Consider the following 14,969-nt stretch of genomic DNA (forward strand, 5'->3'; position numbering starts at 1 on the left):
GTGAAGGCAAAAGGGAATATGGCAGGGCTGGAAGGCATTTATTTTAATGCAAGGAGTCTTGCAAATAAGGTGGATGAACTGAAGTTGTTGTTGAACACATGGGAGTACGATATTGTTGCTATCACGGAGACATGGTTGAGGGTCAGGACTGGCAGCTCAATATTCCGGGGTATAGAATCTTCAGACGAGACAGAGGGGGGTGTAAAAGGGGAGGGGGTGTTGCAATATTAATTAAGGAGTCAATTACTGCTGTAAGGAGGGATGATATATTAGCGGGTTCCTCTAATGAGGCCATATGGGTAGAACTTAAAAATAAAAAGGGGGCAAGCACTTTGTTGGGAGTGTACTATAGGCCCCCAAAAAGTCAGGGGGAGATAGAGGAACAGATATGTAGGCAAATCTCAGAGAAGTGCGAAAATAATAGGGTAATAATAGTGGGGGATTTCAACTTCCCCAATATAAATTGGGATAGTCAGAGTGTGAAAGGCTTAGAGGGTGCAGAATTCTTAAAGTGCATCCAGGAGAGCTTTTTGAGCCAACATGTAGAAAGTCCTACAAGAGAGGGGGTGGTACTGGACCTAATTCTGGGGAATGTAGCCGGGCAAGTGGTGGAAGTATCAGTAGGAGAGCATTTTGGCGACAGTGACCATAATTCAGTGAGATTTAAGGTGGTCATGGAAAAAGACAAAGACGGCCCGGAAATAAGGGTTCTAAATTGGGGGAAGGCCGATTTTAATATGATAAGGCAGGATCTGGCCAAAGTGGACTGGGAGCAGCTACTTATAGGAAAATCCACATCAAAACAGTGGGAGACTTTCAGAAGGGAAATAGAGAGAGTACAACGCCAATATGTTCCTGTAAAGGTCAAGGGTGGGACCAACAAGCAAAGGGAACCTTAGATGACAAGGGATATACAAAAATGCATTAGAAATAAAAGGGGGGCTTTTGGCAGTTACAAAAGACTAAAGACGGAAGAAGTCCTAGAGGAGTATAAAAAGTGCAGGGGCATACTTAAAAAAAGAAATTAGGAGGGCGAGGAGGGGCCATGAAATAACACTGGCGAGCAAAATAAAGGAAAATCCTAAGATGTTTTATAAGTATATTAAGGGCAAGAGGATAACCAGGGAAAGGGTAGGGCCCATTAGGGACCAAAGTGGCAATCTGTGTGTAGAGCCAGAGGATGTAGGCGGGGTTTTAAATGAATTTTTTGCATCTGTGTTCACTATGGAGAAAGACGATGCAGACATAGAAATCGGGCAAGGGGACTGTGACATACTTGAACGTATTAGCATCGAGAGGGAGGAGGTGCTAGCGGTTTTAGCAGGCCAAAAAGTGGATAAATCCCCAGGCCCGGACGAGATGTATCCCAGGCTGCTGTGGGAGGCAAAGGAGGAGATTGCAGGGGCTCTGACACAAATTTTCAGAACCTCTCTGGCCACAGGGGATGTACCAGAGGACTGGAGAACAGCTAATGTAGTACCATTATACAAGAAGGGTAGCAGGGATAAACCAGGGAATTACAGGCCAGTGAGCCGAACATCTGTGGTAGGGAAATTATTGGAAAAAATTCTGAGGGACAAAATTAGTCTCCACTTGGAGAGGCAAGGATTAATCGGGGATAGTCAGCATGGCTTTGTCAAGGGTAAATCATGTCTGACAAATCTGATTGAATTTTTCGAGGGGGTGACTAGGGGGGTGGATGAGGGAAATGCTGTGGATGTGGTTTACATGGACTTCAGTAAAGCTTTTGACAAAGTCCCGCATAGGAGACTGGTCAAGAAGGTAAGAGCCCATGGGATCCAGGGTGCCTTGGCGCGTTGGATCCTAAACTGGCTGAGTGGCAGGAGGCAGAGGGTGATGGTCGAAGGTTGCTTTTGTGACTGGGAGCCTGTGTCCAGTGGGGTACCTCAGGGATCGGTGCTGGGTCCCTTGTTGTTTGTGATCTACATAAATGATTTGGATGAGAATGTAAAAGGTATGATCAGTAAGTTCGCAGATGACACGAAAATTGGTGGGGTGGTAAATTGCGAGGAGGAAAGCCTCAGGCTACAGGACGATATAAACGGGTTGGTCAGATGGGCGGAAAAGTGGCAAATGGAATTTAACCCTGAAAAGTGCGAGGTGATGCATTTTGGACGGACAAATAAGGCAAGGGAATACACAATGAGTGGTAGGACCCTAGGAAGTACAGAGGGTCAGAGGGACCTTGGTGTACATGTACATAGATCCCTGAAGGCACCGGAACAGGTAGATAAGGTGGTTAAAAAGGCATATGGGATACTTGCCTTCATTAGCCGTGGCATAGAATATAAGAGCAGGGAGGTTATGATGGAGCTGTACAAAACGCTGGTGAGGCCACAGCTGGAGTACTGTGTGCAGTTCTGGTCGCCTCACTATAGGAAGGATGTGATTGCTCTGGAGAGGGTGCAGAGAAGATTCACCAGGATGTTACCTGGGATGGAGCGCCTCAGCTATGAAGAAAGACTAAACAGGCTGGGGTTGTTTTCCTTGGAGCAAAGGCGGCTGAGGGGGGACCTGATTGAGGTGTACAAAATGATGAGGGGCATAGATAGGGTAGACAAAGAGGAACTTTTCCCCTTAGTAGGGGGGTCAATAACAAGGGGGCATAGATTCAGGGTAAGGGGCAGGAGATTTAGAGGGGATTTGAGGAGGAACTTTTTCACCCAGAGGGTGGTTGGAATGTGGAACTCAATGCCTGAAAGGGTGGTAGAGGCAGGAACCCTCACAACATTCAAGAAGCATTTGGATGAGCACTTGAAATGCCATTGCATACAAGGCTATGGACCAAATGCTGGAAAATGGGATTAGACTGGACAGGGATGGATGGGCGGCGCAGACACGATGGGCCGAAGGGCCTCTTTCTGTGCTGTAAAACTCTATGACTCTAAGTCCAACCTGGACCGCAACCTCCTGTTGTAGAACATCATGGCAGGACTTCGGTTTGTCACTGCATGAGTGGCGTTTCGATATGCCAGTAGGAATTTGTCCACCTTGTGTTGTAGTGGAATCTGATCTTCGCTCATGGCCTTTATTGCTTTTTTTAAACGTTTGTACAAATCTCTCGGCCAACCCGTTTGTAGCCGGATGATATGGGGCAGAGGTATAATGTTTCACCCCATTCTTCTTCATGAATCCCTGGAATTCTTCTGACACGAACTGCGGTCCGTTGTCTGAACATATTTGTTCTGGCAATCCATTTCTTGCAAATATCGTTCTTAACACCGCGATCGTCTTTTCCGAGGTAGTGGTAGTCATCTTAATCACTTCTGGCCATTTAGAATGTGCGTCCACCGCAATTAAAAACATGGAGTCCATGAAAGGACCAGCAAAGTCAATATGTACACGTTGCCATGGGGTTGAAGGCCATTCCCATGGATGCAGCGGTGCAATCGGAGGTGCATTTTGCACTTTTTGGTACCCTGAACAGCTTTTTGTCAGCTCCTCTATCTGTTGGTCGATACCCGGCCACCACACATAAGCCCTAGCAAGGCTTTTCATCTTGACTCCCCCCAGATGACCTTCATGCAGTTCCTTTAGAACTCTCTCTCTTAACTTAGGAGGAATAATCACCCTTGTTCCATACATCAATGTTCCTTGACAGACGGACAGCTGTTCTCGTCTTGCTGAGAATGCCGGTAACAGTGGATCACCATGTGCTGGCCATCCCTTCACTGTCACTTCGTAGACCCTGGACAGTGTCGGGTCGTTCCTGGTTTCTCTTTCAATACTTGCATTGGTGACTGGTAAACATTCGATGATGGTCGAGTGAAATAACTCAACAGGGTCAACCGTCGGTGCCTCCTCCTCTGTAGGTAGTGGCAGGCGCGACAGCCCATCAACATTACCATGCTGCTTTGTACCTTTGAATTCTATCTGATATTGATGTGCCCCTAGGAAAAGGGACCATCTCTGGAGTCTCTGTGCTGTCATCACCGAAACACCCTTCTTAGGGTTAAAAATGGATACCAACGGCTGGTGGTCTGTCAGAAGCGTAAACTTTTGGCCCTGCAGGTAATGATTAAACTTCTTTACTCCCCACACAAGGCTGAGAGCCTCCCTATCTATCTGAGCATAATTGCGCTCAGCGGAGGTGAATGATCTGGATGCGAACGCAACTGGCCTCTCCTGGCCATTTCGCAACTTGTGTGAGAGTACTGCCCCAATACCATATGGAGAAGCATCACAAGCCAAACGAATAGGCAGCGTTGGGTTGAAGTGAGCCAACACTTCCTCTGAGGTGATCAATGCCTTGCTTTCGCGAAAGGCCCTCTTACAGTCCTCGCTCCACTTCCATGGTACTCCCTTCTGCAAAAGAGCATTCAGTGGGTGCAGCACCGTGGATAAATTTGGCAGAAACTTATGGTAATAGTTAATCAACCCTAGAAACGACCTCAATTGGGATACATTATCCGGAGCGGGAGCCTTCACAACAGCTTCAATCTTGTCAGGAGACTTATGAAGCCCCTCCTGGTCAATGACATGACCACAGTACGAGATCCGCTTCTGAAAGAATTCACATTTCTGGCGATTAACTCGAAGACCATATTCTTTCAATCTGGTGAGCACCAGTTCCAAGTTTGCAAGGTGTTCCTCGTCATCATCTCCTGTAATCAGAATATTGTCCAGGTAACAACATTGTGTACCTGGAATTCCCCGTAATACCTGCTCCATGGCCCTCTGCCAAATTGCTGGAGCCGATGCCACTCCAAAAACCAGTCTATTATACCGGTACAAGCCTCGATGCGTGTTGATCGTGAGATACTGGCGTGACTCTTCCTCAACTTCCATCTGTAAGTACGCCTGCGCCAGGTCTATCTTGGTGAAGTGTTTCTCGCCAGACAATGAAGCGAAGATATCCTCAATCCGTGGAAGCGGATACTGCACCGTGTGAAGCACCGGATTAACAGTGATCTTGAAATCACCACAGATGCGAACCTTCCCCGGTTCCCCCGGCTTGTTGCTCGATGAACGCTTCATGACTGGGACAATGGGCGTGGCCCACTCACTCCAGTCTACCTTAGACAGTACTCCTGAACGTTCTAGCCCTTCCAGCTCAGCTTCCACAGCAGGTCGTATTGCATAAGGTACCGGTCTGGCTTTGAAAAATTTCGGGTTTGCATGTTCTTCAATCTTGATGTTTGCCGTAATTCCTCTCAGTGTTCCCAGTCCTTGTTGAAACACCTCTTTAGCATCGTCCAATATTCTGGACAATCGTTTAGGTTTGACATCTTTGGTACCGGAATCTGCCGTTAGTACTTTTAAGGAATGCCAGTCCATATTTATTTTCCTAATCCACTCCCGTCCCAGTAGTGGTGGACCTCCCTCAGGTAGCACATGTAAGTCCATTCCTCGGCTTTCTTTGCCCTTGTGGACCACCTTTACCTCTATCTTCCCGATGGGATATACTCTTTGCCCAGTGTATGTTTTCAATACAATCTCCGTATCCCGTAGGAGAATATGTGGGAATAACCTTTTGTAATCTTTCTTATTCATGACCGTCAATGCCGATCCAGTGTCCAATTCCATCTTCACTTGGACTCCTGCTATCTGAAGTGTGACCCAAATTGTTTGGAGGTCTGCTTCCTTACCAACATTGTGTACTCTTAGACTACCCAGTTCATTACTGCTGGCATCTGAATCTGACTTCTGTTCGTTCGAACTGTTCTCTGTCACCTTGTGTACCTTTCTGTACTTTTCCTGCGGTGACTTTTTGTTGCTGGTCCTCTTTCCTGACTGGCATACTTTAGCTATGTGACCAAGCCTGCCACATTTTCTGCATTCCTGATTTTTGAACCAGCACTGGTTCTGATTGTGCGTTGTCTTTCCACAACGATAACATTTTACTGTACCCAAGACCATTTGATTGGTACAGAGTTCCGGTGACCGTAGCTGCATTTCCGCAGTGCCTCTTGCTGCGGCTTCTTGCGATGCTGCAATAGTGACAGCTTTATCAAGCGTAAGATCATTCTCTTCAAGCAGTCGCTTTTGTGTTCCTTCTTTTAACAATCCACACACAAATTTATCTCTCAGCGCATCTGCTAGCCCTGTCCCAAACTGACAGTACTTCGATAGCTTACGTAGTTCAATTAAAAATTCAGCGTTGCTTTCGTCTTTCAACTGCGTTCTTCTGTAAAATTTAAATCGTTCCGCTATCATCAGCGGCGTGGGGTTTAAATGATTTTTCAGGACAGTAACAATATTCGCGAAGGTCTGATCCGCCGGTTTAATTGGTGATAGAAGGTGCTTCAACAGCCCGTATGTCTTCGCCCCCATTGAGCTTAATAAGGTTAATGCTTTCTCATCATCTGGTACCTTATTTGCTTTACAATAAACTTCCATGCGTTCTACATGCGTGGTCCAATCTTCGACATCACTATCAAAGGTATTAATGCTCCCATGTTTAGGCATCCTTGCAAGTTTAAAATTTTTTTTTTTTTTTTTTTTTTTTAAATGGCGGCTTCCCGCGCTTGTCTTCTTCCCCCGCCTACTAAAATGGCGGCTTCCCGCGCTTGGCGGTCTTTCCCGCGCTCGTCTTCTTCCCCCGCCGACTACAATGGCGGATTCCCGCATTTGCCTTCTTCCCCCACTGGCTGCAATGGCGATTGCCTTGCTGCTGCCGTTCTCGCCTCCCCAGCGGTTCTCACTCCCCGACGCTGCTTTGCCTTGCAGCCGCGCTTGCAGCCCGGTCCTTTACACCGGCTGCGTTTGAATCTCCGCGGCTCTCGTGCCTTAAGCTTCTCAACTCCCCGACGCTGTTCTGCCTCGCAGCCCCGCTCGCAGCCCGGTCCTGTACACCGGCTGTGTTTGAGTTCTCTGTGGCTCTCGAGCCTTAAGCTGCCCCAGTCGCTGCGCCTCTCGGCCTCGATTGCTGCCCGGCCCTTTCTACTGGCCGTGGTCGAGCTCTCCGCCCTTATTCCTCCGTTTTCCCTCCCCTACTCCACAGTCAACGCGGCCGACTTTCTGCTCGTGTCGCTGATCGGCTTACCCACCACCGTGGTAGAAGGGATGAACACTGCCTGTCGCTGATGGAGGGCTTCGTGGTCAGAATTCTTTTTCTTTTTAACCCGGGTTCTCGATGCCTCCCGTGCGATGGTGCTCAGCAGGATGATGAGGGCGGATGCCTCTTCTCGACGCCCGTTTTGAGGACGAAGCTGTCTTGGATGGAAATTTGCCGCAGGGTAAGATCGGACTCGTCGCCACTGTTGAGTCTGTATGTCCCAGTTAGGTTTAGGATCAATCACTGGACACAGACAACAAGAATAACTTTTAACAGGTCTTTACTATTCGAAGGTCAGGGCTGAACTGCCCAGCAAATCCTTGCGCAACACTTATATACCGGTGTGGTCACCACCGGTATTACAGTATTACAGTATACAGCAGCCAAGAGAAAGTAGTACATCTCTTAAGGTAGTTCTCTTTAAGGTGGAACAGGTTACATACACCACAATACCCGCCCTGCTGTATGCCTCAGACATGGACCATGTACAGCAGGCACCTCAAAGCACTGGAGAGGTACCACCAACGCTGCCTCCGCAAGATCCTGCAAATCCATTGGCAGGATAGGCGCACCAATGTCAGTGTTCTTGCTCAGGCCAACATCCCCAGCATCGAAGCTTTGACCATGCTCGATCAGCTCCAATGGATGGGTCACATTGTCCGCATGCCCGATACGAGACTCCCAAAACAAGCGCACTACTCGGAGCTCCGGCGCGGCAAGAGAGCCCCAGGTGGGCAGAGAAAACGCTTCAAGGACATCCTCAAAGCCTCCTTGAAAAAGTGCAACATCCCCACTGACACCTGGGAATCCCTGGCCCAAGACCGCACAAAGTGGAGGAGAAGCATCCGGGAAGGCGCCGAACACCTCAAGTCTCTTCGCCGGGAGCAAGCGGAAGCCAAATGCAGGCAGTGCAAGGAGCGCACATCAACCCAAGCACCCCACCCACCCGTCCCTTCAACCATTGTCTGCCCCACCTGTGACAGAGACTGTAGGTCCCGCATTGGACTAATCAGTCACATGCGAGCTCATTTTTAATGTGGAAGCAAGTCATCCTCGGTTCCGAGGGACTGCCTAAGAAGAGAGTACAAAAGCAAGGAAGTTATGATGAACCTTTATAAAACACTGGTTCGGCCTCAACTGGAGCATTGTGTCCAATTCTGGGCACCGCGCTTTAGGAAGGATGTGAAGGCTTTAGAGAGGGTGCAGAAAAGATTTACAAGAATGGTTCCAGGGATGAGGGACTACAGTTACGTGGATAGACTGGAGAAGCTGGGGTTGTTCTCCTTAGAGCAGGGAAGATTGAGAGGAGATTTGATAGAGGTGTTCAAAATCATGAGGGGTCTAGACAGAGTAGATAGAGAGAAACTGTTCCCATTGGCGGAAGGGTCGAGAACCAGAGGACACAGATTTAAGGTGATTAGCAGAGGAACCAAAGGCGACATGAGGAAAAACTTTTTTACACAGCGAGTGGTTGTGATCTGGAATGCACTGCCTGAAGGGCGGTGGAGACAGACTCAATCATGGCTTTCAAAAGGGAATTGGATAAGTACCTGAAGGAAAAAGAATTTGCAGGGTTACGGGGAAAGGGCGGGGGAGTGGGACTAGCTGAAGTGCTCTTGTAGAGAGCCGGCACGGGCTTGACGGGCCGAATGGCTGCCTTCTGTGCTGTAACCATTCTATGATTTTATAAGTTTCTTTTGATATAGATTAAACTGACCTCAGTCAGTGCTAAGGTTCATTTAACGAGCAGTACCCACACAAGAACAAAGTTAAAGTAGTTGGGAGAGGAAGTTGTGTTATTCTGACATTCCATATTTATGTTTAAAGGCTATTTCCGGTGACAGGTTGGGGAAGAAGTCCTTTAATTTTCCACACACAGCAAGTTCAAAACACAGGTTAACACCAGGGACAACAAACTGAATTTGCTGATGGTTGTACATTTATTATTCCTTCAGTCACATGTGAAAGAAGACACTTCAGTCTTATTTGGGTACCTGGTCGTTAACCTGTTGAAACTCAAGTATCACAAGAACCTAATATAAAGCAATTGAAGAACGAGGGTCTGGGTCACTGGGGTCAACAGCTGTTGTGTTGATTTCAGTGTGTCGAAGGCTTTACACCAACATTAATCACAAGGGACTGAAACGCTGTGGCATTTGACAGGGACACAGACCCCATGATAATGGGGTTTAAAGGGACACAGACCCTGGGATAATGGGGTTTATAGGGACACAGACCCTGGGATAATGGGGTTTACAGGGACACAGACCCCTGGATAATGGGGTTTATAGGGACACAGACCCTGGGATAATGGGGTTTATAGGGACACAGACCCCGGGATAATGGGGTTTATAGGGACACAGACCCCTGGATAATGGGGTTTATAGGGACACAGACCCCTGGATAATGGGGTTTATAAAGACACAGACCCCGGGATAATGGGGTTTATAGGAACACAGACCCTGGGATAATGGGGTTTATAGGGACACAGACCCTGGGATAATGGGGTTTATAGGGGCACAGACCCTGGGATAATGGGGTTTATTGGGACACAGACCCCGGGATAATGGTTGTGATCTGCCAATTATCTTCAGTTGGCCTGCACATTCAGCCAGCGATACTGCTGTTACTCTACGAATGAATTGCCAGACCACGCAATGAGTGCACTATCTGAGCAGCCTTGGTAATAATTGTACCAAATGCGCTTGCCTTATTCCGATCAATGTAACTGAGCAACTATGTGTGAACATTGGCAGTACGCACTTTAAGAGCAAAACGCCAAACAGCTGGCTGATGCTCCATGAGGCTACGCTCACCTTGTACTGCACGGCCTATCCACTGTTCCGCTCACCAGCTTCAGGACTGGTAATACAACAGAGAGTTCAATAGGTCCCACCTTGCCCAGGTTTCTTTCCATTGTGTCACTGACTAACCATTGGCAAATGGAGTTTTGATGGCAATTCACAAGCCTTTTCCTGCTCATCAGTTTGCTCCAACATTATACAGAATGTACAGCACAGAAACAGTCCATTCGGCCCAGCTATGCCGGTGTTTATGCTCAACATGAGCCTCCTCCCACCCCTCCATCTCACCCCATCAGCATAACCCTCTATTCCCTTCTCCCTCATGTGCTTATTTAGCTTCCCCTTCAATGCATCTATACTATTCGCCTCAACCACTCCCTGTGGGAGTGAGTTCCACATTCTCACCACTCTGGGTAAAGACGTTTCTCCTGAATTCCCTATTGGATTTATTAGTGACTGATCTTATATTGATGGCCCCTAGTCTTTGACTCCCATGCAAGTGGAAACATCTTCTCCAAGTTTACCCTATCAAACCTTGTCATCATTTTAAAGACCTCGATCAGGTCACCCCCCTCAGCCTTCTATTTTCTAGAGTAAAGAGCCCCAGCCTGTTTAATCTTTCCTGATCGGTATAACCTCTCAATACTGATGTCATCCTTCTAAACCATATTTGCACTTTCATCAGTGCCTCTATATACTCCTCAATCTAGAATCATAGAATGATACAACGCAGGAGGCCATTCGGCCCATCGTGCCTGTACCGGTTCTTTGAAAGTGCGATCCAATTAAGTCCCGCTCCCCTGCCTTTCACCAGAGCCCTGGAATTGTTGCCCCTTCAAGTATTTAAAATGGAGACCAGGACTGTGCACAGTATTCTAAATGTGGTTTAACTCAAAGAAAAAGTCAAGGGCTGTAATGGGAGGGTGGTAGGGGTCAGTATTCTGGAAGGATGAGTTCAAAGGGGCTGAAGGGCCTCACCATTCAATCCTACCTTGCGATTGCTCTCTATATACACATGCCCACCGATTACATACCTCAAGTGGTGAAACAAATCCGGTAAAACATTTCGGCATAAAAGCACATTCACCAAATACCTTTCTTCCAATCTGGATTCCAGGGGAGTCGCAATCCACGATGAACCCAGTGAAGGCCTTGCCCGCAGAGGCTTTGGGATCTGGGTTTGTGCGGGCCAGGAGAAAAAACCTTGGAGTGAAACAAACATTACAAATGTTTAAATTACTATTCACCTGCAAAATTACCTCCAATTTAAAAAAAAAATAATTTTTAGCTTCAGTTCAGCCTTTTTTGGACTCCCCAATATTACAATCCCAGCTTCTCCAGTCTCTCCACATAACTGAAGTCCCTGGTTGTACCATTCTAGGAAATCTCCTCTGCACCAATGCTCCCTTTAAGCTGTGTGGCCGTGCAGTGCTCCGGAGATCCCACGCAGTCGGCTCGCCGGCTTTTAAATGCAAAAACTGTGCATGCATGGATTTCTGAATGTGCCGTGCAGTCCGTTAAACGGGCTGCGCGGCCCAAAACAAAATTAGAGGGCACACTGCTCCGCACTCTCTCCAGGGCCTTGGCATCCTTCCTAAAGTGAGGTGCCCAGAATTGGACACAATACTCCAGCTGGGCCGAACTCTGTTTTATAAAGGTTTATTATAGAAACATAGAAGATAGGAGGAGTAGGCCATTCGGCCCCTCGAGCCTGCTCCGCCATTCAATGCGATCATGGCTGATCATCCAAACTCAGTACCCTGTTCCTGCTTTCTCCCCATATCCCTTGATCCCCTTGGCCTTAAGAAATATATCTAACTCCTTCTTGAATATATTTAATGAATTGGCCTCAACTGTCTTCTGTGGTAGAGAATTCCACAGGTTCACCACTCTCTGGGTGAAGAGATTCCTCCTCATCTCAGTCCTAAATGACTTACCCCTTATCCTTAGACTGTGACCCCTGGTTCTGGACTCCCCGACCATCGGGAACATTCTTCCTGCATCTAGTCTGTCTAGTCCTGTTAGAATTTTATAAGTTTCAATGAGATCCCCTCTCATTCTTCTAAACTCCAGCGAGTATAAGCCCAATTGACCCAATCTCTCCTCATACGTCATTCCTGCCATCCCAGGCATCAGTCTGGTGAATCTTCACTGCACTCCTTCCATGGCAAGAACATCCTTCCTCAGATAAGGCGACCAAAACTGTACACAATACTCAAGGTGTGGTCTCACCAAGGCCCTGTACAACTGCAGCAAGACATCCTTGTTCCTGTACTCAAACCCTCTTGCTACGAAGGCCAACATACCATTTGCCTTCTTAACCGCCTGCTGCACCTGCATGCTTACCTTCAGCGACTGGTTGTTGCTGAATATAGGTATATTCCTGGGATTAACTTTAAAGAAAGTTATGGGGCTGCAAATTAAGCTATGAGCTCTATTCGCAGTAATATGAACAAATGCTGAAGTCCCTCATCCCTGGTACCATTCTAGTAAATCTCCTCTGCCTTGGTGTCCTTCCTAAAGTGCAGCACACTGAGCCCTGGTCGATGCCTCTCCCGAGAGGCAGTTGCTAAGAGATGCAGGAGTGAGCCTTAGGGCGACTCACCCTCTGATAGCCCACCCATCTCTGGAAAAGTCTCTGGATGCTTCCCCCCCCACACCCCTGCCTCCTCCTCCCCAATTGGGAGACCCTGAATTGTGGGGGGGTGGGGAGGCGCAGGTGTGAACCTACAAGCTCCCAAAAATGCTATTTTTCAATACTACCGTCAATAAAACTGGTACCTTAATTGGAGCGTTGACATCTACCAATTAGCTGCACACTGTTCAATCCCACAATAATCTATTACATTGGTTAAAAGATGGCAAAGATAGCAAGCGGATCACCTAAGGTTTTAGCAGTTCACCTTGAGCCGTGTAGCCTCAGCTGCTCAGTGTAGTGGGGATTGGATATATACTTGAAAAGAAAAAAATGACAGGACTATGGGGGAAAAGAGCAAGGGGGGGGAATGGGAATAATTGGAGAGCTCTTTCAAAGAGCCGGCACAGGCACAATGGGCCGAATGGCCTCCTCCTGTGCTGCGTGATTCTATGATTTCATTAGGCCTTACTGTTTCCAATCTAGGAAAGGGACCATCTACCTCAACACAAAGCTGCAGTGCTGTTACACAATTTAAAATTGGCTGCGTCAAAACACATAACACAACAGGTAACCTGCGCCACAATGGTAGTGAAATAACCCGAGTGCAACTTGATTTCAGGAGGAGTTTGCAATGGCCATGCCTAAAAATATCCCTCTGTGTTCGTAAAGGTGGTTAAAAGTGCTGACAAAGGCCGGGATATTTTTAATTATTTTCCACTCTTTCGTGTCGAAGGTCGAAGTCCTGTTTGCATTTCAGCGGCGAGCGGCGGGAAGTGTAGGCTGACACTCCCACAAGGTCATTAAACACTGCTCAACCCATCACGGTGGATGATTGCAGGGAAATCGAGTGTCCAGGACACATCATGTGGAATAATGGATCCCCTGGAGCGGTTCGAGACTGTAAACCAGAGCAAGGGCTGAACGGACAGTGTCCGCAAGGCCAGAGCTGAGTTTCTAACTGACAACTGAAACCGCAAACCAGATCAAGCACAACAACAACTTGGATTTATACAGCGCCTTTAACATAGTAAAACGTCCCAAGGCGCTGCACAGGAGCGATTATCAAACAAAATTTGACACCGAGCCACATAAGGAGATATCTTGGCCTTCGTAGCGAGAGGGTTCGATTACAGGAACAAAGATGTCTTGCTGCAGTTGTACAGGGCCTTGGTGAGACCACACCTTGCGTATTGTGTGCAGTTTTGGTCGCCTTATCTGAGGAAGGATGTTCTTGCCATGGAGGGAGTGCAGCGAAGATTCACCAGACTGATACCTGGGATGGCAGGAATGACGTATGAGGAGAGATTGGGTCGATTGGGCTTGTACTCGCTGGAGTTTAGAAGAATGAGAGGGGATCTCATTGAAACTTATAAAATTCTAACAGGACTAGACAGACTAGATGCAGGAAGGATGTTCCCGATGGCGGGGGAGTCCAGAACCAGGGGTCACAGTCTAAGGATAAGGGGTAAGCCATTTAGGACAGAAATGAGGAGGAATTTCTTCACCCAGAGTGGTGAACCTGTGGAATTCTCTACCACAGAAGGCAGTTGAGGCCAATTCATTAAATATATTCAAGAAGGAGTTGGATATATTTCTTAAGGCTAAAGGGATCAAGGGATATGGGGAGAAGGCAGGAACAGGGTACTGAGTTTGGATGATCAGCCATGATCTCACTGAATGGCGGAGCAGGCTCGAGGGGCCGAATGGCCTACTCCTGCTCCTGTCTTCTATGTTTCTATGAGGACAACTGACCTAAAGCTGGGTCAAAGTGGTAGGTTTTAAAGGAGCGTCTTAAAGGAGGAGAGGCAGAGAGACAGAGCGGTTTAGGGAGCGAATTCTAGAGCTTAGGGCCAAGGCAGGTGAAGGTACGGCCGCCAATTGGATGATGAGAATCGGGGATGCGCAAAAGGACAGAATTGGAGGAGTGCAGAGATCTCGGAGGCTTGTAGGGCTGGAGGAGTTTAGAGAGAGAGGGAGGGGTTTTGAACACACGGATGAGAATTCTTTTTTTAATCGAGGAGAGCCAATGTAGATTAACTCTACATACTGAATATCTAGCTGTACGTTTAAAAGGCTAGAGGGCATCCCTCGCATCATGGCTTCAGAGATCTCACACAGACATCCAATTGACTAAAGATGAATGAATCAAAAGCAGTTTAATTCAGCCAATAATAAGGCTGTTGAGTGGTTAGTATGTGGGACAATTCGCCCAACATTAGCATCAGATGCTTGTGAGAAGATCTGCGCAGGAACATAAGATATACAGCACAGGAACAGGCCATTCGACCCAACCAGTCCGTCCTGGCATTTATGCTCCACTCGAGCCTCCACCCTCCTTTCCTCTATATTAGCATAACCCTCTATTCCCTTCTCCCTCATGTGTTTATCTAGCCTCCCCTTAAATGTATCTATACTATTCGCTTCAACCACTCCCTGTGGGAGCGAGTTCCACATTCTCACCACTCTCTGGGCAAAGAAGTTTCTTCCGAATTCCCTATTTGATTTCTTG

At 47.6% G+C, this 14,969-nt stretch overlaps 2 protein-coding genes across 3 annotated transcripts in view; both read right to left on the reverse strand.

Moving 5' to 3' along the window:
* The window catches only part of rabggtb (Rab geranylgeranyltransferase subunit beta), a 231,591-nt gene that overhangs the window by 107,386 nt on the left and 109,236 nt on the right, over positions 1–14,969 (reverse strand). The gene's annotated exons all lie outside the window — the stretch shown is intronic.
* Positions 1–14,969, reverse strand: part of acadm (acyl-CoA dehydrogenase medium chain) — a 72,004-nt gene that overhangs the window by 21,373 nt on the left and 35,662 nt on the right. For both annotated transcript variants that reach the window (XM_085983553.1, XM_085983552.1), the window contains exon 8: positions 10,917–11,025. In XM_085983553.1, coding sequence (XP_085839679.1) covers positions 10,917–11,025 — 109 coding nt within the window. The remainder of the gene's footprint in view (positions 1–10,916; positions 11,026–14,969) is intronic.

The sequence above is a fragment of the Somniosus microcephalus genome, chromosome 3 (genome assembly GCF_052327205.1).
Source record: "Somniosus microcephalus isolate GS21.2 chromosome 3, FLI_Smic_1.0, whole genome shotgun sequence".
NCBI lineage: Eukaryota > Metazoa > Chordata > Chondrichthyes > Squaliformes > Somniosidae > Somniosus > Somniosus microcephalus.